At 31.8% G+C, this 27,634-nt stretch overlaps 1 protein-coding gene across 2 annotated transcripts; it reads left to right on the top strand.

The window, feature by feature from the left end:
- The first annotated feature begins 218 nt into the window (after window positions 1-218).
- On the top strand, window positions 219-26,702 carry LOC132753796 (G-protein coupled receptor GRL101-like). Of its 2 annotated transcripts, XM_060744322.1 has the most exons (11): window positions 219-455; window positions 1,361-1,473; window positions 1,750-1,887; window positions 9,227-9,343; window positions 12,869-13,387; window positions 13,831-14,875; window positions 15,676-16,205; window positions 16,514-16,641; window positions 17,875-17,923; window positions 22,415-22,662; window positions 23,217-26,702. In XM_060744322.1, the coding sequence occupies exons 2-11, from the start codon at window positions 1,467-1,469 to the stop codon at window positions 23,349-23,351; spliced, it is 2,916 nt and encodes a 971-aa protein (XP_060600305.1). In that variant the 5' UTR covers window positions 219-455; window positions 1,361-1,466; the 3' UTR covers window positions 23,352-26,702. The 2 variants fall into 2 exon arrangements, with proteins under 2 accessions (XP_060600305.1, XP_060600314.1); XM_060744331.1 differs by lacking the exons at window positions 219-455; window positions 1,361-1,473; window positions 1,750-1,887 and adding an exon at window positions 2,118-2,455.
- The last annotated feature ends 932 nt before the right edge of the window (window positions 26,703-27,634 follow it).

The following is a 27,634-nucleotide window of genomic DNA, read 5'->3' as shown; positions in this document are numbered from 1 at the left end:
AGATTAAGACAACAATTTTGTTTGACTGGCCATTGCCTCTTGTGCTATATAAAAAATGGAGTAAAATCAGCAGTGCATTTTAAGAATGGCTGTACACTGTTTTGTAAAATAACATATAGGCAATTGTTGACATAATAATGTTCATATTTTTCCGACAACTATTTCTGAAATGTGATTAATGTACTCGTAGGTACATGCATAGCGTACTTATTGTAATGAAATATTCTTCCTGTCGCATCTGAATTGGTGAATAAAAAATCACACACACAACATGAAATGAAAAATATACATATGAATTAAGTACAATTTTTAAAAGATTTATTCTTGTTTCAGGAGAAATATGATAGCAAACTAGGATTCCATGAGGCGACAGCTGTTGACAATTTAAATAATGAATTTGGGTATTCATTTTGTCAATACAGAGAACACGTATATACATACTTTTCTACAGACAAGTAGGTGTTAAAATGACTTTACCAAAAATTTTGTTATATCAATATAAGATCAATGTAAACTATACACATATTATAAGTATGTTTTCATCTGTTTAGTTTATATAATTGACATTTCTGGTCAAAATAGATTACTTCTTCTAATTTCTAAGTTTGACAAATGTATTATGTTTACAAAGTTAAACTCATATTTTAACTGCTTTTGTATATATTAATCAAACTCCAGGAACTTCATATTTGATAAGACTAATTTGATAAAGAAAAAGAGCAAAAGCCTAAACTGCTCTTTGGGCTCAGCACTCCCTGTTACTCTTTTAGTTGATCCGATCTCTTCAAACAAACTAACAAACAAACAAACAAACAAACACAAAACACTGTTATTTTGAATGACAGTATGCATTCAAAGTTTGTTAACCTATAGTGTTGTCTCTGTGTGTTTTCAGAAGACGTTTATTAAAGGAGTTCTACCAAATTAATTATAATCTATCTTTAATGTATATCATATTTATAAGTACAATAGTAATGCTGCTATTTTTTTAACTAACCTTGAGTTGGATAATTCATTTAAGGGTCTTGTTATAATATATGAAAGTACTGAAATGAAGTATTTTGCTTTGCATCAATATATAATATTCTGTGACCACAAATGCCCGACAAAACGATGATAGAGTAAATAAGCAAAATTCATAATTTAGGTACCGCAAAGTAAACAAACAAGATAATTTAAATACCGTACAATGAATATTGAATGAAGAAAACTGTCGTTTCTCCAACACTGATAAATTGAATGCACATTCTAAACGTTTATCAGAAATGTAATGACTGATTTAAGAAATTATCTGAACACAAGAACAACAAAAACGTGCAATTTTTATGTAGAATGATATTGTAACATTCTAAAATTTCAGCATTCAAGTTGAAATTCTCAAGAAGGTAAATTGCGATGGAAGTGAGGTCACAAATGACTGGCCATGGCAGACTGAACCGGCATACACAGTTTATCCACTTATTTGCATGTATGGTATGGAACCTTATAATAACAGATTTTTAAACTTATAATTCTGTGTCCTTTCAAGACAAACTACATCTTACTATACTTCGGTCCAGTATAAAATTCAAACATAAACATTATAACAAACCTTCAAAATATGTTGTGTCTATTAATTTTCCATAATATGCGTATAAAATTCTTTTAACAATCACTGTGTCACAATTGATTCTAAATTGTGTTGCTTTAAATTTAGTTGTTAAATACGTTTAGCAAATATTTAGAAAAGACTGGTATTTGATTGTTTAGAGTTCAATGCGACCGGTGAGTTCTTTTATTGTAAAAGAGACGACAAAGCCATACCACAGTCGATGATGTGTATATATGCCGTAGATGCCAGTGGTTACATGACTGGATGCAGATCTGGAGACCATTTACAACATTGCGGTAAAGAATATAATTATCTAAGTTATTAGCGTATTTTGTGTGACTTGACATGTAAAGTATTTATGTTTTACAGCTACTTATTTTGTGTGACTTAACATGTAAAGTATCAATGTTTTTCAAAAGCTTTATCAATTACTTCTTACTACTTGATAAGTTATATAATCAATTTGATTACATTCCTTTCATAAGACAGGACAATGATCAAACTATGATTTTATTGTATCCGAATTTTACATGAATGATGATAAAAACATATCACAAATGAATAAAACTTTGTAAAAATGTGCATTTAATTCTGTGTCGAACACATTGTCTCCATTTAAAGGGGAACTTTTTTGCATTTTCAAAACACATCGATCGATGACTGAATTGTCATAACACAGCCGGGTTGTACAGGTGCGATTCCGGGCTATAAAACGGTAAATGTCTGGCGGCGGGCTGGCGTATGGGCGGACAGTCGGAGAAAATATTTCCGTTACAGTTTTTCTCAGCAACTACTTATCACAGCCTCTTGATATTTTGCATGCAGCATAAACACTTGGTCCCAAACTGTGGGATACGATTTCAGGTCTGTCGCTTATCCACTGCCTGTTTACCGACTTAGTCAGATTGCTGAATATATTGAGGATTTCTCGGTCAAATGGTGTCGCCGTGAAATGCGGATAGTAATGCTCTAGTTACATGGAATCGTAACATCTTTAAAATTATTAATTCACGTATTAATTTTTATCGTGGAAATGAATAGCTTTTGCCACTTTAACCAAGACTTACTTTAAGACATCTTAACAAGGATATTCTAGCTTTTCATTCAAAATTTGTTGTGGTGCCAGCGGACAAGGCGGGTAATAATATTATAAGTGTATGACGAATCCATTACGTTAACGTTTTGCATAAGGAACTAAATAGTACTAATGCGTATTCTAAAACCTCTGCCTGTATAAACAATAATATTACTAATATCCTATCTTAAAGTCCAAATAAATGAAAAAGAACTCAAACTATATTACATTGTTGTATTTTCGATCCTTGAAGATCGTTCAGCACGACATTATTGCTGTGTATACATGTTATGTGGTATTTTTAGTTTCTTCTATTTGGCCATTTTCAACTTGGGTGGTTCCAGTATTCCTACTTGAATACTGTATAATCATAATATGTTGCCTGCTTTTTACATTTCTCTTTTGACGTCTTATCTGTGATATGCAGGCTTCATAACCTCAGATCCCCTTTCAAAATTCCTTTTTATTTAGTTCAGCCCATTGTTTACTCGTTTAGGGCAAAAGCATTCTTTTACTTGGGGACCATACGCCGCTTTTCATGGAATGGCACTACTGTGTCACATTGAAGGTTCCATGATAACCACAGTATGAACACATCTGCGAATGTTTCTAAATTCAAATTTTTTACCATTTTCGTGTTTAATGTAGAATTCTGCTTAAGCCTGTGCTGGGGGGCGTGGACGGTAACTTGCACTTTCCAGTACCGTCCATGAACAGACTCAATCAAACCGAGACTGCAACATTTTAAATGTTGTTGTGTTGGACTTTTTCTAAGGATCCTGTTTTTCTCTATTTCACTATTATGTATTCGATTCCTAAATTACATAAAAAACCTTACAAAGCCAGATTCATTGCTAATTCTACATCTTGCACTACAAGTAAACTTTATATTTTATTGACGTCTTGTTTGACTGCCATTAAAGCACTGACATTAAAGTAATTAGATATTGTGATAAAAAGTCTATGAAAACCCAGGCTAAGATCTCTTTTGGTCTATTAAAAATTCTGGTCAAATCTTGGATACATTCAAAATTAAGAACTTTCAAGCTTCAACTGTCAGTACAATCGATTTTTCTACACTTTATACAACTTTGCTACTTAGATTAATCAATGATAAACTAATTTCCCTAATTCAGAAAACTTTTGCACGGGAAAAAGTTACCTTTCTAGCATGTAATTATAGCAAAGCTTTTTTTAGTAACGGTATTGTTAAACATTATACTATGTGGACCTGTGACGAAGTTTGTAGAGCACTCTCTTTTCTCTTAGACAACATTTATGTCAGGTTTGGTAGTACCCTTTTTAAACAGATCATTGGAATTCCTATTATAATAATAATAATAATAATAATAATAATAACTTTATTTACCGAAGGTAACACATTAAGACATATATAGGTTGCAACATCTTATTTACAATGCGGCCTTCTAAAAAAAAAATTAAAAACACACACACAAAAAACACATATCAATCAAAGAAAATATAACATGTAAAAGAAATGATCAAATGGTTATCACAATTTTAACATATATTAACACATATACTGAACATTCATACAATTCATTTTATTTATCATTAAACATAATACTTTCATCAGTGCATCATTTTAATCTGCAATTTAAAAAGTAAAATTAACTTACAAAATTAACACAGTCAAAAAAAACTTGAAACTAAGACAGACACCCATTATTAGAAAACATAATAATAAAAAAACACATGTATGAATATAAAGATCGTATCTCGCATATATAATACATACGGACCGTGCTAAAGTTTATTGAATAAGTATTTCTTGAAACTATTCTTTAATATTGACAATTTTGTTTTTCTTCTTATAGTCAGTGGTATGGAATTCCAAATAACAATGGCATTAAATTGAAATGTGTCATTAAAATAATTAGTACGTGGTTTGTAGGACGAAATTAAATTTCCGTGAGATATCGATCTTAAATTATACTTTTGATTATTATGGTAAGTAAGTCTCGGATATATTGAGGGGACATATTATTCAGTGCCTTATATACTTGGACACCGGTGTGAAAAATACATCTTTTCTTGAAAGGCAATATTTTTAATCTTTTGTATAAATTTTCTGATTGGTTTCTCATTGGAAGGTCTAGAATAATTTTGCAAATTCGTGTTTGTATTTTGTATATTTGGCATATATATTTTTTGTTTACTTTTTCCCCATATATTACAACAATAATCAAAAATAGGAAGAAGGTATGCATTATAAAAAAGCATGCGAGATTCCTTACTTAAAAAGTACTTTATACGCCTAAATAAATTAACTTTAGAGTTCAATTTTTTACACACATCATTTACCTGACAATGCCAATTGAGTGTATTTTCAACATAAATACCGAGCAGTTTTTGTGATTCTACATTGTCAAGAGTTGAGTCGTTAATTTTCACTATGGGTACTTATTGTGAACCCCTGGTCGCCGATTTGTTTTTCTACTGCTATGAAAGAAACTTTATATTGAGCCTCTCTGAAGATAAACAACAAGATGTTATAGTCGCATTTAATAATACTTACAGATACCTTGATGATATTTAATTAAGATAATTCTTATTTTGATCAAATGGTGTCTGACATTTATCCCCATGAACTACAACTTAATAAAACGAACTCTTGAAATTTTACTACATATTTTTTGGATCTTCAAATTACCATCAACAACAATTCTATTCACACGAAAATCTATGATAAAAGACATGACTCTAACTTTTTTATAGTTAATTATCCACATTTAGATGAAGACGTACCCAATGCAACATCTCACGGGGTATATGTTTCTCAGTTAATTAGATTCGCTAAATCTTGTAGCAACGTAAAGGATTTCAACGGGCAGAATATTTTTATTACCAGCAAGATTCTTAAACAGGCCGCTATCATAAATTACGGACATATTTTACAAAATTTTACAATCGTAATTTTGATTTAATTTTAAAATTCAATAGTGATTTAAACCCTCTTCTGCGACAAGGGATTAGCCAGCCTGGTTTTTAAGGGCGATGTGATTTACAAACATCGTAAGATTTTGGGTCAGGGTAATTTTTCTGCTGTTTTTTACTTAAATAATAAAACATTTTATTAAAAGTGGTTATGACCCTACTATTTTAAGACATAGTGCATGCTTAGTGTTCAACCCTTTTACAGTCGGACACTACGCTTTCCTCTTTTGATTACATCTGACGGACCAAGTAGGAGACTCTATGATGCACAGTTCTTAAAGTCTTTTGGGACTGAATTGTCTTAATGTTCGTCTTCTGCCTTGCTTCGTCAGACCTTTGTAGGTGATATTCTTGTTGCTCTGTCTTCCTTTAGGACATCGAGTACTTTTGTTATGGTCATTTGGTTTTACTTTTAAATGTTTCTACATGATCATGTTGGTGTTTTACTTATTTATAATACTAATTTTTCTATCTATCAAGCAATTCACTTTTAAGTATTATGAAAAAGATCGTTTTGAAGACTTATGTTATAAAGTTCTGTTTGTTTGTTTGTTTGATTGGGGTTTACGTCATAACGACACATTATAGGTCATATGGCGACGTTCAATCTTTACTGGTGGAGGAAGACCTCAGGTGCCCTTCCGTGCATCATTTCAGGCACGAACGGGCACCTGAGTAGAACCACCGACGTTCCGTAAGCTAGTATAATGTTCTGTATTTTACTTTTGGGATGATTGGGATAGTGCTGTGGGGATGTAGTTTTGGCTGTCGAATCTTTTATAGGCTCTTTTTACATTTTGTTGATAAGGCATTAAAGTCATTAGACCCGTTACCAGATTAAACCAAAATATATATAAAAAAACATGTGTGTGACTTCGCTTTGTGTATATTAAATTAAATGCAATTTAATGGATGAAGAAAATCGTCTTTTATCATTATGTAACATTGTTAGAATTAAAATAGCAACAAAGCAAACAACTTTGCCTATTTTTCTTCCAAAACACTTTGAAGCCTCGCGAGATCTCACAAACGTGTTGGTTCTGCAATGATCGTGCTTAATTTTTCACTTATAGTGAAGAGGAGGCTAGATGATAGTATGATTTGCATTTGATATACAAGTAGAACTCTTTAAGGTAAAACGAGGCTATATGAGGTATTATGTGCATTAAATACGACCATGATTCTTCATATGACACCAGCATTGGTTGGTTCTAGTAAGCGGAATCGAAAGTGATTTATATCAGTCGCAATCGAGCTAAAAAAATATGTTTAAACCAATATCACGTGGTATAAACGCTGAAAATTTATTGGTTACATTTTATAAGGTATGACAGTAATGATTTTATTATCATTAAATGATATCGATTTAAAGTTAGGTTGAAAAAAATCTTAAGGGCTATACTAGCCTTCACATTAACACCGCAACCTGGTGTTTTTCCATCACTTTTGTGACAATAAATTATATTCTCTCGACACATATTTCATATTACAAAAGTCTAATGTGTTTTTATAATCATTTATCAACGTAATAGACAATTTACATTAAACAAAGCAATTCCTTAACTTGAACTGTTAGAGACTATAATAACATCTTGAAACACCAAAAGAAAATCAGTTAAATACTTACTCATCTCGTGTCCATTTAAATTCAACATGGAAACGGTATCTGTAAAATGGACATCATAGGAACGTCTAAAGCAAGTATCATCCCAAGACTATCCAATTTCAGAGCTAGTCCAGCAATGACCAGAACTTCAAACTTGCCTTAAGGCGTACATCACGACTTAACAAAGGCCGGTACCATATGACTCCGAATACCTATCACAATTGCTTATACTGAATTCATAGGAAAATACTTTTCTTATATTCTTTAAATAGGCTAATATATTCCTTATAAAGTATCTGTCTATGTTTAAATGATTAACAAACCATTTGATCATTTGAGATGACCTACGTGATAAATTCAAGATATTAAAAGCTAAAATATGGCTGAAAGTTAGAAACACAAATATTTCTAATAAATAAGGAAATTCGATGATAAATCAAAACTTTAAACCTCATTTACAAGATAAAATGTCAATAAAATATCAAAAGATCTGTATCAGTGCACACCATTTCAATTATCTATTTAAAACGTAGAAAAATATTCTTTTCATGATTTCAATCGACGCAATTGAAATATTTATATCGGTAATTGTGTTAGTAATACAGTAGCTTTTGCAAAGTAAAACACGTTTTACTGAAGATTTTGGTCAACTTTTTATTGTTGAATGAAGAGGTCAGTAACGATGCATTTTCATTTGAACATAACTTAAAATAAATTCCATATTTACCGTTAAATTAGAATTTTATTATGAAAAACTTCCATTCTACCATACCATCGGAAGGCGTGCTGAATTTAAGATATGGCTTTTTAAATAATGAAAAACAAATGACGCGAAACAAATTACACAAGATGTTTGAAAGTTTATCACCCTCATTTCAAATGTATTTTCTCAAATGCAAGACAACGGTTATATAGATCGATTTTACGGTATAGCTGTCAATACTTACTAGAAATAAATTTATATTTTTGTTGTTCTTTTTTATGCTCCCCGAAAAATTTCGGGGGAGCATTTGGTCGTCGGGTTGTCCGGCCATCTATCAGTCCGTCCGTCCGTACGTCCCGAATTCAGTTTCCGATCAATAACTAAAGAACACTTAGGCCTAAGAACTTCAAACTTAGTATGGTGATTGGTCATGACCAGCAAATGACCCCTATTGATTTTGTGGTCAAGGGGTCAAAGGTCAAGGTCACATTGACCTTGTAGGTAAATCGGTTTCCGATCAATAACTAAAGAACGCTTAGGCCTAGGAACTTCAAACTTGGTATGGTGATTGGTCATGACCAGCAGATGACCCTTATTGATTTTGGGGTCAAGGGATCAAAGGTCAAGGTCACATTGACCTTGTAATAAAATCGGTTTGCGATCAATAACTAAAACGCTTAGGCCTAGGAACTGCACACTTGGTATGGTGATTGGTCATGACCAGCAAATGACCCCTATTGATTTTGGGGTCAAGGGGTCAAAAGTCAAGGTCACATTGACTGTGTAAGTAAAAATGGTTTCCGATCAATAACTATAACGCTTAGGCCTAGGAACTTCAAACTTAGTATGGTGATTTGGGTTGTTTTTAAACTTTGAACTTTGTCTATGACATAACATTGACACTTCAAGAGGTATACCTGCCTGTGTCCAAAACCTATTCGGGGAGCATCACCCGGTTAAACCGGCTCTTGTATACATCTGTTAAAAGACAACTTGTTCTTGCTGTTTACATATTTTTAAAGATGCCTGATGTAAATTGTAAATAGTTTAATTGATCGATGTTTATAATTGGAACCATATATTTCAATTGAATATCAAATTTTGTTGATGGAGGATACAGAAGAATTAACATAACATAACATAACATGTCATACTCAAATTCTTTGTTGTTTTAAATATTTCTGGTTGAACAACGAAACACAGAATGTCATCACAAATACTTTTCAGTCATTCACTACTTAAGAATGAATTGCACAATATTGCCCGTTTCATTGAAAACAATTTGATTTTCAGAAAATTTCACTTGTCCAGCAAATACAGTCAAATGTCCAGGAAGTTATTGTATTGAACAACGATTTCTTTGTGACGGACAGAATGAATGTCCTGGAGGAGAAGATGAACAAGACTGTAGTAAGTTATCGAAATGTATAATTTGTAAAGAACAATAGAAAAGCAACATTATTAATGTCCCGTTAGAACGTCCGTTCTTCCGTCCGTCCGCTCTCACGTGACAGTATATATGTGGCTAATGGGAAAATAGATGACTGTTATTTCTCTTTGTTGTCATTCATTCCGTAATGCTTTTATGTGGCTATATTCTTTTGTGTGAGAGAACAATAGCGTAGCCACATCATTACAGTCCTGTTAGAACATCCGTACGTCCGTCCATCCATCCATCCGTCCGTCCTTCTGCTCTCACAGGACAGTTATAATGTGGCTAGAGGGACAATAGCTAACTGTTTTTTCTCTTTGATGTCATTCATTACGTAATACTTTTATGTGGCTATTTTCTTTTGTGTGGCTAAAAAGAACGATAGAGAGAACAATAGAGTAGCCACATTATTATTGTCCCGTTAGAACGTCCGTCCCACATGTTTGTCCGGAGTATATCTTAAAGAGACTTAAAACGTCATAGGTGAATAGATCATATAAAGGCAGTGCACAAGAATGATAACTCTACCATCAATATTTTTCAGTTATTACCCTTTGTTATATTTTCAAACTTAATTATTGTCAAGAGCATTACTCAAAAAGCCTTTGAGATATCAACATGGAACTTCATAGGTGGGTAGATCTTACTCACAAGAATGATAACTCTACGTTTCATAATTTTTAAGTTATTGCCCTTTGTTATTTTTTAAACTTAATTTTTCAACTCAGAGGAGCATAACTCAAAAAATCTTTGTGATGTGAACATGAAACTTCAAAGGTGGATGGATCTTATTGTGGAGGATTGCTGTGCGCAAAAATGATAAATCTAGCCTTTATAATTTTTGAGTTATTGCCCTTTGTTATTTTTAATACTTTTTGTCCGGAGCTTATTTCAGACAGTGTTAGAAGTATCAACTTGAAACGTCATAGATGGATAGATAATATTAAGGAGGAGTGCAGTGCTCAAGAATGATAACTCTACAATGCATATTTTTTCAGTTATTGCCCTTTGTTATTTTTCATGCTTATTTTTGTCCAGACCTAAACTCATTAAGTATTTTGTCCAGAGCATAACCGAAGAAGCCTTTGAGATATCAACATGAAACTTTATAGGTCGATAGATCTCACTCGGGAATAATGCAGTGCTTAATAATTATAACTCTACCCTTCATATCGTTTGAGTTATTGCCCTTTGTTATTTTTCATACTTTTTTCCCTGAGTTTAGGATAACTTAAAAAATCGTTTTATGTCATAGGTGGATAAATCTTTTTGAGGAGGAATGCTGTGCACAAGAATGATAACTGCACCCTTTACAGTTATTGTCCTTTGTTATTTTTCATTATTTTCGTCCGGGCTTTTCTAAAATAATATCGCAGGTACAACTTGAAACTTCATAGGTAGTTAGATCTCATTAAGGAGTGCAGCACACAAGAATGACCCTAAATATTATACACAAATGATCTGCTTTAAAAAATATATTATTGGAATCATTTAATAACACCATTTTATTTAAAACAGATTTGATGATATTTCATATTTCTGTACAAGTACTTTATAACACTATATTTATCTGGAAATCATAAGGGAAAACGTCTTAATTCAACTAGTACTTCTCCGTCAGATCTTAAGTCAGGACTGTGGAGGCCAAGGCTTCCTCCAAATTGAGTGAGAGATACAGAAAGCCTAATCAAGCAGTCAGACAAAGCGATATATTTATTAAATGCCCTGTTCTGTTTGATTAAGTACCAATGGATATATCTGAATGGATCAAATTGTTTGATGCTATGGAATTACCAATGTTAAATTATGACGCCGACATTTAATGCCCCCATAAAGCTCCAGATTTGTAACAGCAAACTGTAAATCCGACTGTTTATGGCGAGCTAGGACGATTTCCATTGTATGGGTATAAAAATATAAAAAGTTTTGAAACAGTCTTTGAAGAAAAATCATAATTATTAATTTACATAATGTATATATATATTTTTGAAATGATCATGTTTATGGTATTATTATAAATAGATGGCCTTTGGAAGTTAAAGAAAGAGTATGGTACTGGAAAGCAGATGATCCCTATTGATTTTGGGTTCACTAGGTCAAAAGTCAGGATCACATGAACAACCTTTTACAACAAAACAGTTTTTGAACAATAACTCAACAACCAATGGACCCTTTACCGAACAGATCTTAGGTGCATTGGTCTTGACAGTCAGAAGAACTTTATTATTTTTGATTCAAGGGGTAAAAGGCTTATGTCACATTCATCTTGTCTATAAAACAGTTTCCTATCTATAATTCAACAACCTGTGGACCTTTCGCCCTAAAACTTGACAGGTGTATTTGTCTTGGGCCGTCAATCAACCATATTACTTTAGGGGTCAAGGCCAATGTCACATTCACTTTATATCAAAACGTTTTCGACCACTAACTCGACAACCCAAGCAAATATTTCTATCATGGCTACATTAATACTAATATCTTATCTTCTCTAACTTCAAATACAGCATTGTCTGTCTGCATAAATTAGCAGGCGCATGTTTTGCCTACCATTCTAAGATAATAAATAGCTCTAATTGATAAAGGATTAATTATATTATGCAGAAAAAAGAATAACAAACCCTTAATTTTCAGTCTACAATATGAGATGATTTAAACAAATTGCACCTCGATTTTCTTGTTTCAATTATGTTTACTTGTAAATAATGTATATGCAAGTAAATAAATTAGTCGAGACAGATCACGAGGTAAACTACACAACATGTGCATGTATCTTCAATGTTGACAGGGTGTATGGAGGAGCTACGCGTCAAAACGCCGGGGTCTATTGAAATAAATAATAGAAATATCCAAAGCTTGTAATAAGGGTCGTGTAAGGCAGCAAAAATAAGTCTGAAGTACAAAAAAATGTAGTTTGTAAAGAATCGTGCGACCTGGTCGTATCAGCTGACCTAATTTTTCGTGAAATTATGTCAATTTTAAATTCCTTCTTAAAGTAAATAGGGTATAATAGTTTTAATAAGTATTATTGATACCTTTATGCATATCAAATGTGACATTCTAAATGTTGTTTTTTGCTTTTATTTCCGTTACATGAAGTCATATGTTGACACGAATTACCTACGAAAACATGCTGCCTACGGCGTTTAATTAGATATTGAAGGCCGGTGATTTTTTACTAAAATTTATTTAAATATTGTGCATCAATCGACAAATTGTGGCATATATATTAATACCTATATAAAAGCAAAAATTCTAATTAGTCTTTACTCAATATGGTCGTACACAGTATCAAGTAAATTCAGCAAATTATTTAATTCAGGTGTATATGTAACTTAGGGTTTTCGTTTTGATGTTGGTGTCAAATATTAACATTTTTGATAATAAATAAACAGGGTTAAAGACTGAGGAAAAATGACTATTCAGTCAAGATTACAAAAAAATGTTTCTTTATGACCCAAACATATTCAGCACATTTAGTGGTTTGATTTGATTTCTAATTTCAGCTTGTGAGGACTCGGATAGAGAAGTAATCTTATTTGTGGAAGATGAAGACTCTGAGAGCAGGGAAGCAGCAATGTATTTAGCAAAACAATTTTTTACAAACAGTGAGAATAACACCGTTAAATTGTTTTATTTTAAGATCCTTCATAGCAAAATAAAGTTCGATATTGAGTACAGGTTATTGGAAATAAAGGTAGAACGTGTTACCCGAGAACAGGAAACAGTGGAAACTGGATGCAAGTTTAAAACAATGGCAAGAGACTTTCTTAAACAACTGAAGTTTACCAAGCTAGAAAAAAGAGCGATTATTGTACTGGAAAACAGTATTGAATCATCTGTTGTCGCTAATTTAGTATTATCCAATATTTCAGAGCCATCGTTTTCAATATATCGGGTGATAAAAGATTTCAGTTCTTCAGTATATAAAGATAACAGATACAAATTTGTAAAGGATATACATATCAGTAAATGGAGTTCTCTATTTTTGATTGGTTTTAGACGATTTCCAGAAATATGTTCAGGTAACAGCATTGTCGGCTTGACTCGTGTGTTTTTTTCTCGTCGATTATAGATATAATACCAAATGTACATTTATGACTTGACAACAATTTATTCTTTCCTATGTCATATTTTATTTTGTCGAGACGGTTCATTTTTTTAAGTTCGTTTACATGATTACATCGTTTTTCTATTCATTTTTATCGATCAAATTTATGTTTGTTTTATTACCTGTTTGAATATGTTTTAGACTCTAAATTTACGCAGGAAAAGCTTGAAAGGCTACATTATATTTGCATTAGTATTCTTGCATGTTTGATGCTGAAAAAGTATCCTAAATTTAACAACTGAGGAAAACCAAGAAAACTAGGATATAACCGTGTCAACAGCGATAATGTAATATTTGATGACGATTTGTTTTAAAAATCATGTGTGAGGATATATGTTCTTTATATTTCCGTTTCAGAGGCAACAATCGTACCATGTGATGGAAAGTACAGATGTTCATCTAGTAAGCAATGTATACCATTTGAACAAGTATGTGATGATGTCATTCATTGCAGAAATGGTGATGATGAACGACTTTGTGATTCTGTATGTCCGGAGAAATGTAAATGTACGGGTGATGTAATCAATTGTCATGCAGCCGACATATCAATGTCTGATATTTCTTCGTTGACTGTACAGGCTAGAAGTCTTGATCTAAGTAAAAATTCAAAAATTAAAATAATACCTAAACACAATTTAAGTTTTCCTTTTATGTTTCGACTTAATATTTCATCATGTGACATTCATTATATTGAGGAAAGGGCTTTCTTTGACTTGATAAACTTGTTATCGTTAGATCTTAGCAACAATAGAATACAGCGATTACCCGATATGGTATTTAGCAAGCTTTACTATCTAACCTATTTGAATCTGGACAAAAATATAGAATTAACAAAGATTTCATCAACTGCTTTTCAAGGTTTGGAATCAGTAAGAAGCTTAAAAATTTCCGGCACAAATCTGAAAAAAATAAGTTCACTTACCTTCTCTGGCTTGCAGTTGGACAGTATCGACATTTCTTTCAACAAAATAGAAGAAATTGAAGATTTTGCGTTCAACAACTCGCTTGTTCATAAAATTAACTTTGAAGGCAATAAAGTTATAAAATTCGGAAAATTTATATTTAACGGCGTCACATCACTTCGTGAGCTTCATACACCTGCATTTAAATTTTGCTGTATCCGACCTTGTTATCTCCCTGAAGAAGACTGCAAACCATTGAAGAATGAGTTTTCCTCATGTGAAGACCTGATGAGAAACTCTGTACTTCAAGCAGTCCTTTGGATAGTTGGGTTGGCTTCATTGTTAGGAAACCTATCGTCAATTATCTACCGTCTTGTGTACGATCGTGAAAGGCTAAAATTAGGTTATGGCATATTTGTAACTAACCTTGCAGTTGCAGATTTTCTGATGGGTGTTTACCTCATCATGATAGCAGTTGCTGATTCACTTTATAGAAACAGGTATTGATCAATGAGTTATTTTCTATACAAAAACAGGTAATGATTAATAACTGTTTCACTTTTTAAGTAACAAGTACTGATTTATCATTCTTGCATATCAGACATGATTATCAAGTGTTTATACCGGTGCTGGAAAAAACATTAACCCTCGAGCTATATAGTCTGGTTTGTACCGCCAGCCGGTAAAAGATCCTTCACGTACTGACTGTTTACCGTTCAGGAACATTAAAATAATTTTAATTGATTATCAAAATCAAACGAATTTTCTCTTGTAAACAACAGGTGCTTAGTCCTAAATGATGTTTACAAATCTGCCGTGTTATGTTGCATTTAACAGTTATCATTTTTTTCTCATTTTTTTAGATACAATTAGTACAAATACACGAATAAGTCTACCAAAAGAATATATATTGTACACTGTACCTTCATAGTTGCTGTTGTATAAATTTTACGACTGAAGCTAAATATTTATTTATGTTTTATTCATAACAATATCTTTTTATGCTTTTTATCACACAAACGAGTACATATAAAATAAAATTTGTTTACATATAATTTTATAATATGATTCGAATTATATACATTTTCAAGGAAGAATTTAAAACCGTTTAAGATGATTAATTCTCTTTTTTATTTTTAATAAAATATGTTTCGATTACCTTTACATGCCAAAGGAAAGAGGTAATGATAAAAGAATAAAATCAGTTAATTAATCTAATAGAAGAAGACTTTTTGTTACATAATGAAAATGCGTTTTTTTTTGTCTAAAATTCAAATATTTTATTCCCATTTATTTGCAGATATATTTTTGTGGACGATGAATGGAGAAACAGTAATTGGTGTAATACTGCCGGAGTTTTGTCTACAATTTCATCTGAGGCTAGCGTCCTCTTTCTTTGCTTGATAACTTTAGATAGACTTTTAGTGATCAAGTTTCCGTTTGGAACTGTGAGGTTTGGACCTATGAAGGCCTATATCTCTTGTGCACTGTGTTGGTTCATTTCCATCATCCTATCGGTCATTCCAATTCTTTACACAAGTCATTTCCAAAACAAATTCTACTCTAAAACAGGGGTTTGTATTGCATTGCCTTTAACACGAGATAAACATCCAGGGTGGATTTATTCTGTGTCAATTTTTGTCGGCCTGAATTTTTGTACTTTCATTCTTGTTGCCGTAGGACAAATCTCAATATTCACTGAACTTCGACGATCAACATCAGCTTTGAAGAAGACACAAATATCAAGAAGACGTGACTTAAAAGTTGCAAGAAATCTTATACTGGTTGCAACAACTGATTTCCTGTGTTGGTTTCCGATAGGTGTGATGGGTAAGATCTCATATGGGTATATGTGTTTGTATTGTCTGCATTACGATTTATCAATTAAACTGGATTACGCACGTCTAACTTAAACGATTCGGCACGATGTATGCAGCTCCGGGTGTATAAGCATTATTTTTTTCTTAAAAATGTTAAGTATGTTATTATTCAATAATTCGTTCAGAAATATTCCTTTTTGTTTAGAAATGTATACATGTAAACGATTTAATATTCTATGAAAATAAATAATATAGTGAATTAAGTGCGCTATTGAATCTAATACAACAATGTCAAAAGTTCACCTATTCCTTTTTCAGGTATTTTAGCCTTGAACGGATTTCTGATTCCAAGTGATGTTTATGCATGGTCAGCTGTTTTCATTTTACCAATAAACTCTGCTCTTAACCCATTTTTGTATACAGTGACAGCAATAATCGGGAAGAAGGTAAAACAATGGGTCGCTTTCATGAAGACAAAATGATACAAATGTTAATTAATTATAATTATATATATATATCTTTTTTTTGATTATCGGAACAGATTATCAACTGTTTACATCGGTGCTAGGTAAATCTGTCTTACACCCCTCTCACACCCGCGTATGATTAGTCGCGTGTATTAAATGACGTATCCCGCACGCCTTCTTATGAATCAATTGCGTTCTTAGGATGACGTCATTTTGCCGTATGACTAAAGTTCATACGCTTCTATAAGAAAAACTGATAGATGAACCAATAAGCTTTTGTTATTTCTTTCAAAAAATGATTTATATGAAATATGCAAGACAAAGTATCAAACCCCGACTGTCGTAACAGACGGGAAGACTGTTTAAAGTGAAAAGGGTTAACTTTTTATTGACGCGTCTATAGCTTAACGCTAGCATTTTGCACTTTTTACGCTATCTTTATGTAATGCAAAAGATGTCACGTTAAAATATATACACGGTCGCGCAATACTATCTTTAAGGGGTCGCAAAAGCGGCACTGGTTTGTGTTTATAGCAAAAAGGATACATTGAGATAACTAGCTCAACAATTTATGTTGAAAAAAGTGTCAAATAGATCCAAATAGTTGCATGTTTAATTAAGTAAGATGATTGCATAATTGAAGACAGGTGAGGAAATATTATACTTTATCAACAGTGATCATACAGTATATATCTAAAGTGGTTGTCAAGTATCAGTATTACAAAATCCATTTAACTCACTACAGTGCTGAAGCTCTAGACACTTCAGATAGTATAAAAATATCGCATTTTTTAGCCGATTTTTACATTTTTCATGAATTTGCGTATGTTAATCGATGTGAAAAGATGAATTTTAAACGTCTTAGAGTGCATTTCGGTGGGTGAAAGGGGAGATTTAATCATTCAAGCTTGTTGAATGGTATATAACGGAATAGGTAATTAGTGTGTTGCCCCAACACATGAAATTAAAATGTCTAAAATCAATAAATGAAGTAGTATAATACCTTTGTCGAATGAATTTTGTTACACATTTAATTTACTATAACTGTAATTTACTGTAATCTACTAATTAGTGCCATTCATTATACCAGTACTTAAGTTTTAAATATTAAATAAATGATAGTAGTGGAGTAAAAACGGACGATTAAAATGTTATATTTTTGAAGTTGAACAAAAGTTTTATTTGAAATCAGTTTTCGACTTTGTATTTTAGAGTTTTAATCCAAGCCTTGATGAGCAGAGTCGAACAGCGGCCCAGAAAGGTAAATACTTACCTGTAATCAAATCAGTAATAAACTTCTTTATTTGCTTTTACTCGGAAATACGTTTTAAAGTTAATAATACGCTATGTAATAAGACAATAAGAAAACATAAACGGTCTCGACAGATGAAAAGGAGAGACGAAAGATGTAGATCTGTTAGGCCGCTATTCCATTTATACGTGATCAGTGGTCCGCGTCCGTCATCCGCATCCGTTACCGATTCGCTAATCAAAGAATACGTTGAATCTATTCCTTTTGTCCGTTTACCATCCGCTTCCGCGACGGCATCCGCGACGTTTCGCAGGATGAGCGATTTTTTACGGACGCGGACAGTCACTGACATGTCTCATCCCTACAAAATGCCTCGAACGAAATTAAATACTTTATCGATTTCGAAAGAAAATACTAAAGAAGTCACCAAAATAGTGTAGGAGAACATATAAGTTTATGATGCAGCAATGACAGATTAAAAAAAACAACATCTGGTCATCGGTTGCTAAAGAGATGTTATTTGAAAACCTAACTGATATTCAATGTTTGTTACCTAATTCTTTGATGTTACAACTGTTTTTGGTATTAGAATGAAATTATATCATATTCTACAAATAATTATCCTCTGTTCGCTATACTTCAATTAAAAGTATATAGAAAATAACGTACCTATGGAATAATACCCACGGACATGCCCGGACACGGATCACTGACGCGGACCACTGATCACGTATAAATGGAATAGCGGCCTTACTGTTTAAGACGTTTCATATTTTTATAAGCGTCTATCTTAAAGGGACTCCACTGGTTTTTTTTACATGATTGGACTGAACATAGTTTTACCAGATAAATGTACCATTTGATGTAGGTTTAGACCACAAATCTTTGTGCAAAATTTCAGATCATTCGCGCACTTCATTTTTCCAGAAAAAATATTCAAATTGTAAAAAATGACCCAAAATGAATAGCGCTTAAACGCTTTTCACTCAAATCAGGCTAAGAAAAGCATAAAAATACGATTTTCAATTTATATCACATTATATTTCTTAAAGGGAAAGACAAGGTTAGAATAAAAACTTGATTTCTGAAAAAGAATACTATAAATAATAAATCTGCAAATTTTCTGCTGCCAAATAATAATTTTAAACGAATGATAACAAAATTTAAATCGCCAAATCACCGATTTCTACAAATCAGTAAGCGCGGCCATGTTTGTGTATTGGCCGTATGAAAACAGGTGTGCGTGATGTCATTTCCCCACATCTTTAGATTCATGATAAATCTAGTTGAATCGTAAGGAAATATTAATATAATAAAGTATTGATCAGACAATTTAATTTCCACAAGAGGTGTAGAGGAGATTTTTTTATGGTGCAAAATAGGTAACAATATCAAAAAAAAAAATTAATAATAAAGAATAAAGAAACGTTCGGCTAGCCAAAAGTTCTAGCCGTACGTGAGTCACGTACGACTAGCCAGGACGCACTGTATTGTCTAGCCGTACGGCACTTTTCAAAATTATATATGGAAGTCGAACGTTATAAAATTGTTGATTTTCATGCTTATCATTTGTTGTTTTATTTGTATGAAAGATGAATTATTAAATCATCTGTGTTAATTTTATAAGCACATGGATCGAATTAAAATTATCGGAGTGGAATAATTAATAAAAAGAACATTGAAAAAAACCGGTGAGATGCAAAAATAATTATATAATTTTCAAAACAGTAGATAAATATCGAACATATTAGCACAGTCAATCAATTAATTAGCCTTAATTAAAACCTATCCAGGGACTGACAATAGAATTTTAGTATGCCTTTCAAGGAACATGCAAATTTTCCTTGATGGGCAAACTTCTACACAGTACCGTCGGTAATTGTCGCAATTATCAAGAACCTTACAACAATCATTTTCAGTGTTTGTTGTTTTTTTTTCATATTAAAGGTGTCGAAAATTAAACTTAATGAAACAAAAAAGGATTATGATCAAAATTTTGTAAACTATTTCAATTGGTGTAAATCAGAGACATAGATAACATGTTATCTATGTCTCTGGTGTAAATGCAACCAAAGGCTATTTTTTTCTCGACATCTTGCGATGACAAAGATCGATATATAGCGATCAAGGCGATGAATCTCTAAAAAGTTAACATCCGAAGACAATTAATGCTGTTTCTTGGTTAAAATCATTGCTTAAAGTCATAAAATAACATATGCATTTTCGACTTCCATAAAATTTTGAAAAAAAGTGCCGTACGGCTAGCCAATACAGTGTGTCCTTGCTAGTCGTACGTGACTCACGTACGGCTAAAACTTTACTAAAACCCTACTAAAACGTGTTCTTAATAGTACATATCATTAAATGTTTGCAGTTCGATTCTGACTTTCAAATTTAAAGCTGTGAACATATGTTATAATTGATGTACACATTTCAAAAATATAAGCAACTCTTTTGAAAGGTAAATTATTAACATGTCTGTCAACATATGATGCTGCGCATATCGTAATCGTAGCCTAATATTAACTGCAGGCAAAACATTTTTATTGGCTGCTCAAAAATCTAATTTGCATAATCTATTCACACAATTGCTGGTTCTTACTACTTATGTCTAATACTGCGCATTGTCCATTTTAATATTCCTAATTTGCACCAAATGTTCTTGTCACACTGTGTACTGACGATTTTTATTGCTCCTTGTGTGCCTCTGTGCCGACAGACCTTTTGATCATGCACAATGTTGCCCTGATTGGTTAATCACCCTTGTCAAATATTCTAATGACGAAATAGACATGTATTTTTTTTACGCTTCATCAGTGAACTGAATGACCTTAGGGGGAATTAGGTTCCACACCTGTCAAATTAGACTGTAAATTACAGCACGTCATAAAATAGCAACACATTTTTTTTTCAGTTACCAATAATCATTTTAAATATTAAGTAGATTTATGATTTTTTGTTTTATTGGATTAAATTTACGGTAGTAGAAATGCGTATCTGTCGGGGAAAGGAATTTGGTAAGTAGATAACATGGAAAAAAGCTTTAGGGAACTGGATAAACCCGAGAATATGCGTAATTATAGGGGAATGGGCAACCTGTTCCTACCAGTTTTGACTGGGTGCCTAAATAACCTAGCGGACAGTTTTGTTTTCATGCTGCCGATTTTCCTGCACCATTCTCATTATAGCGTCAATGGCGGAAAATCGCGTCTGCATATTGGATTTAGTTAATATTTTACCTGATGTACCCTATTTGGACAGCTTGTCTAGCGAAAATTAAGTACAAAATAAAAGGATTTATCGTCAATTTGAAGACGTTTCTCAGAGTACCCAAATTAAATTTATGGTTTTATCTTTGAAAATTAAGCAGTCATTGCTTAAATCATGTGGTGGGATCATCAGCAAGCTTGAATATCGGACATTCACAAATAATAATTAATGTCGCGGCGTCTTCAATTAATTAATTAAAGCAATTCAGTTCCATATGATGTTTTCATAAATAATATATAATGTACGCAATAAAATTAATAAGTTCTTCATCAAGATATATTTCAGTTGTACCAGCGTGTACACCTATACCGGAAGTGGGTGTAACACGTCACAATCTCGGTCTCGTCTGTCTCGCGAGAATGACAGAACGCCAAAATGGCGGCGCCCATGAACTTATTTCTCAAGTAAAAAATAGTGTCTTAAAACACGAATTTCTCTCTTATAGGGTTGATGTCAATAGGAAAACTGTCATGGTTCCTCTTTTTAAATGATGAATATTTATATTAGACAGACATCAATCCATCCATTCCTATTCCTTTAACTATCTTTGCATATATTTCTGTTTAATGTGCCCAGCTCATTGATGTAAGAAATTCAAATGTTATGATTTTAGGCTTTTAAACCTCAATGGAGTCCTTTTAATAAGTCGTTGGCGCACATGCAATGCTTATCCAGATATTTATAAACGCGACGTTTAAAAGATCTCCTCTGAGTTTCAGAAGCATAAAACATAAACGTTCATTTTCCTATCTAAATCAGCTGGGGTACTATAAACAGAAAGATACACGAAACATAATTGAGAAATATATTCAGATAAATTTGAAAATCAATTTGTGTGCTATTATAAAATAGATTTGAGCGAAAATCATTGTAACGTTCTTCAATGCTGAGTCCTTTTTATGCAGAAAAAAAACATTCTTGAAAAAATGATTATGTGAACGATCTGAAATTCTGTGCACAAGATATTGTTCCTGATTATTTCCAATCCCGTAATGTCAAACCAGCTTAGTGGAGTATCTTTTAAAGTACATTTCAAGTTTACAAATATTTGAACGATGTCAATCTGATAAACGTAGCACCACATAGACTGTTGTTCAAACTGTTTGAAATGCAGATAACCAGTTAAAATAAAATGATTGTATACAGCAGATAAAAGTACAGCCGTTTCCGTCATAAATAAATAAATTATTACAATAATGTATAGTTCAATTGAACATGTACCTTTTTTAGAAATTGGTAGCGCCATTTTAGAATACCAGCAATTTAGCAGATCTGTGCGGATGATAAGTGAACTTGTACCAGTTGGGACGAAACGTAGTATTCAAGAGATTCTTAATGATGACAGTTGCTTGTCAGTCAATATTGTTGTGGCTGTGTGCAAACAACTTGCCGATTATCTCCGTCTATTCCATGAGAGTTTTATTGCTATAGATCAGATTTGTGAGGAAAACATTTACATAACGGAGTATAAAAGAAAGGTACTTACATAGTTTTATAAACAATTTCAATTTATTTTTACAATAACACTCAGTTTGTATGATTTACAAAACATGAGCAAATCAAATATCTAAATATATAAAAGAAATAGGTCACTGTGATGATAAGGTATTGACTAAAAACAAGCAATAATAATGATAATATTTTAAAGCAAAAAGAACAACAATAGATTTATGATTTGTAAGCTGATATACTGTTTACTATATAACAGAATTTTAGTTTTAAATCTTTTGTGAATAAATATATAGTACTGTTTGATTAAACAAGTAATCTAATCTAAGTCATTAATGAGTTTAAAACATTTCTTGGAGTTCATTTTATATACGTCGTAATGACGATATTTTCAATCTTTTACACAGAAACCCTCAATTTTGTTACGAAACTGTTCATTCCGCAAATATGATTATAATGAAGAAAAATAAAATCGACATTGGCGGTATATATCTGCTCTTCATCCCGTTTTCTTTTTACATTTTTACTTTAATGTACAGCTTCATCAGCCTTAATTAGTAACAATTTTACTTTTTGTCAATAGGTTACCAAACCAATTGTTGTAATCGATGCCAAAGCGTCATTAGCTGCTGATGAAAGAGCTCTACAGGAAAATATTCGCCAATTTGGTAGCATTCTGCAAAAACTTATCTTAAAATATGAAAAGGGTTTAAAGTAAAGAGTAGTATTCAATGGAAAGAAGTTGTCTCTGTTACGAGGCATATGTACAGACAAAAATAAGTGTTGGAGCACCATACTTAATACCGTATTCCGGTATATACTTTGTAATTATGAATTCTGCAAGCGTTTAGAGGTACTGCGTACTGCTTCTACACTGTACACAGTATAGACATTTTATTCGTACTGGATGATGTGAATAAGAAATTCAAATTACTTGACTGTTTTTTCTGTATATAGATATTTTAAATTCCATGTGACGTACTGTTTTTGTTTTAGATATCTTTGTAAATAAACGTTAATTGTACTGTCATTATGTCATAAAAATTTCATACTGTGTCAGATTACAGTCGGAACAACTCGGCTTTTATTTCAAATAATCTAGGACTTAATACGGATTGAAATAACAAAATGTAGTTCTTCAACGTGGGTTAAGATGTAATAAAAAAAACAAAGGGTGCAATCTTTGATAATATGTTACAAATTGTCATACCTAACATCCACAGGAATATAAAGTATATTGAGGTAAAATAAATATTGAAAATACAATGTATGTCTTTCAATCATAATTAATTTAAAAATGCCAACTGAAAACCAAACACAAATTCATGTCAACAGGTTTCAACAACCATCATAATAAGTATATGAAAAATGTACTGCTTACTTTTATATCTATGAATTTACTTTATATTAGTGAACTTTTACTCGATATATTTGGAAAAAAATAAGTCAAATCTCTTAGCATTAAATTACTATTTACTTAGCGTAGGTAAGACCAAAATACCTTATCCGTTCTGTGCAGTTCGAAGTTCTTATCCGAAGTTTGACAGGAAGGGCCGTAAAGTTACAATTGTGTAAAATCATTGCTGTCTTAAATAAGTTTGTTGTTCCATTGTTGTTGCTAGTTTGTCATTTTTAACAATATGTTTACTTATTCAATATTCATAACATCGTATAAAAATCAATAATGTTAACCATAGGATACGTTACCGCTGTTAAAAAAATATATGCATTAAATGTGTTTACTTTGTCAATGATGTTGTAATTTTTTAATCATTTTTTTTCCTGATGTTGTTTAAATTCAATTGAATCATTTGTAATTTTATGAATATTATTAAACTTATTGTGTAGAATGTTGTCATCACAGTATCAATGTTGTTTATTGTGACATTACTGTATATTTTTCTTATAATTTTCGATGTTATTATCCGAAGTTTGACGGAAAGGGCCAAGAAGATGAGATTGTGTCAAAGCATCGTTTTACATGTTCTTATTAGTGTTGTATCTGTTTTTGTGAGGAGGAGGGTAGGCATTATGATTAAGGTTTTGCCTCACAATCCTGTCATCATTTGTTCGAGTCCTACTCGGGTGATATCAATGTACCCCTTGTAAAATCAGTACAAATTAGTAAGTTCAATAAGGATTATAAAACTGATAACGAAAGAGCTCTATAAAGGAAAATATCCTATAATTTGGAAACTTATTTCGAAATATGATAAAGATTATGTGTGGTACACAAAAAGTTACAATACAAAATGCAGACTTTTAGTTATATATATTGTTTATATCATATATGCATGTAGTGATTTTTTATTGTCAGCATCTTTATACGTATACATTCAAGTTATTGTCAAGATATCAGTGTCAAATCATAGTTTTGATGTTTGTGGATAAAACGCCTTACGCTGTAGTTTCTTTTTTATGCCATAGTTTATTGTAAATAAAGTTAACTTTATTTGTTTAGATTATAAATATTGTTGTTTTCATAGATACTCGTCATGGTACCTTTAAGTGGGATTAATACGCTTTTTCTTGCTAGACATGTTTGTTAGTAATAAGTCATTCTTGTTTCAGTTTAAAGTGGAAAATGTACGTTGATGGACATTCAATAAAGGCCCATTATGCCTTAGAAACTCTTTTATTTTATTTTACAAAAACCTTTTAATGTTAGTACACTTTTATAATAGTATCCCAAAAGGTACTCATTAGCATTTTACCTGAACCAGTTTTTTAGTATTTTGCTTGTTGGCAGTAAGTTCAGTTAGAGTAAATCGGTATTTTGTATATAATTCAAATACTTGTATACAATACTTTGTGAAAAGTTTGCTACTTTTATGACAAATTATTTCACGTTATTGGCTAATATTCTCTAAAACCATTATCTTAACATCATAAAGTTCATGTTTTCCCTTTCTAAAGAATTACTAAAAATGTGTATAGGAAAAGAACAATGAAGAGATACCCTCGAATGCTTTACAATACTAGTTGTAAAACTGATTGCCTCTGCTTCAGACTCCATATTTTTTTTATTCACAAAAGCGAATTCGATGGGTTTTTTTTATAGATTTTGTGTTGTTTGTTTGTGTTGTTTTGTTGGTGTGGGAGTATGTCTTCGGTCTGTTCAAATTGTTTATTTCAAGGTGATTGAGTGCATTTATGTGCAAAGGAACATATGTGTTGTAGAAAGATCTTTAGGATCAATTTTTTCGCATATTTCTATTTGAATTGATAAAAACATCTTGATATAACAGTGGTGACAGAGTTTTATAATATTTTTTTAAAATTGCCCGATATTAATATCATTTTTAAATAGTGTTTGTTTTTAATGTTTTAACCGGCACAAAATGCCGTGTGTTGTATTTTAGTCAATAATTAATATAACAAATTTATTCATAATACCAGGTAACTGTTGACTTAATAAGGAAGTAATGTTTAGTCAAATGATCTTTAAAGACACAATATGCCCTGAAATAAAAAAAAAATAACATGTAATTAAAGATTAAATATTGTCTAATAATGGTTTAATAATAAATTTCAACATGTTAGATGTTAAGAAACTTAAAAAAGTATCGCTTAATGTGCAGTTATATGCCGATGATATAGTAAAATGTAAACAAAGTAGTATTATGACTTCCATAAAAAATACTCAAATATTCACTATAATTGTACCCATTTCCAAAGAGCAATGGAATCAAAAGATTGTTCTTCTAAATAGCCATTTAGTAAATATTTTCGAAACGTAAAACAAATATCATAAAATAAAAAAGTTTTTCAGAAAAAAAATGATAGCATTTCAGAGACCTTATGGGCCTTTCAACGTCTCTTCAATTGATCAAATTGGCAAATTCGAATTGGTATCAACAATAAATATCCAACGGGAATTCTGACCGTAAAATTAATTTCATATATACATATATCTATACAATACAGAATTGATGCGATAAAATATACCATCAAGAGTTTTTAGGTTACCATGCTAAAACAATATATATACAAAACATACTGTACTTGTATCATGTTTATTGCTAAGAATCTATGTAGTCATTTCAGTGTATTAAATATTGTACGCAAACTGCCTCTGTTATAATTTGCTTGAAAAAGTTACCAGCCGTTTGTTAACGGCTTGAAATTATCAACTGCGCATGGATAAAATAAATAATCAACATTTATATACATATTTTATTTCATACTTTAAAAACGATAACCAATGGACCTTCAGCGTTTTAACCACGTGACGTAACGTTATAAGAGTTATCATTGTTCATTTCAATCAATTAACCTTCCTTTCTACTTTTACAGTCCAAAACTCTATATCAAATGCATATCGTACCCCATATAGCCTCGTTTATTTTTAGAATAATCTGATCATAAATTTCTATGTATATGGAAGTGACATGTATACACAATCAAGAGTAATCAACAGTGGACAGTAGTCTATAATTGTTGAAGAAAGAAATAAGACAGTCCGTGATTTGGACTCGTTGCGTGTAAAAGTAAATTGCTTAAAAGCAGCATGCCTTAAACTTTATGTTTATTTCAATAAAAACTGTACACATTTTATAAACAAAAGTTAATGCCCGTTGATGTAGGGAGAGTTGTTATGCACTTCTTATTAATAACAGTGAAGACAGTCCCTCCTTTTGTGCAGTTTAAATTGTTAATTATGTTACTGTCTACTTATTACTCATAAAGGATTTTACATGATTTGGTCTGACTTTGTACTTATTCTTATAAATCAAGAACCTGTGTTTTGCACATCGTCTAATTACGATTAAAACATTTTCCAAATCAATTTACATTTATTTCATAGACATAAATTGACAACAAAAAATATGGAGGACGACTATATGCTTTATATTGTACGCCAAAAATTATTTTAAGTGTTTGAAAAACGAAGACAATTTGTTAATAATTGATTTCTTTTATTTGAAAATTTGACACTACAGATACAAATTATAAAAATAAGTCATCACAATCCACAGAAAATACAGTGACTATGCTTGC

The sequence above is a fragment of the Ruditapes philippinarum genome, unplaced genomic scaffold (genome assembly GCF_026571515.1).
Source record: "Ruditapes philippinarum isolate M1 unplaced genomic scaffold, ASM2657151v2 ctg1113_1_1_1_1, whole genome shotgun sequence".
Classification (NCBI taxonomy): Eukaryota; Metazoa; Mollusca; class Bivalvia; order Venerida; family Veneridae; genus Ruditapes; species Ruditapes philippinarum.
The sequence above is the reverse complement of the archived record's forward strand: the minus strand, read 5'-3'. Positions and strand labels throughout refer to the sequence as shown.

Excerpts from the sequence above, each read along its gene's own strand:
- LOC132753796 (XM_060744322.1), top strand. Across the intron at positions 13,388-13,830 it reads ATTTCCAGAAATATGTTCAG|AGGCAACAATCGTACCATGT; the intron begins GTAACAGCATTG and ends TTTCCGTTTCAG. Across the intron at positions 16,206-16,513 it reads GTTTCCGATAGGTGTGATGG|GTATTTTAGCCTTGAACGGA; the intron begins GTAAGATCTCAT and ends TTCCTTTTTCAG.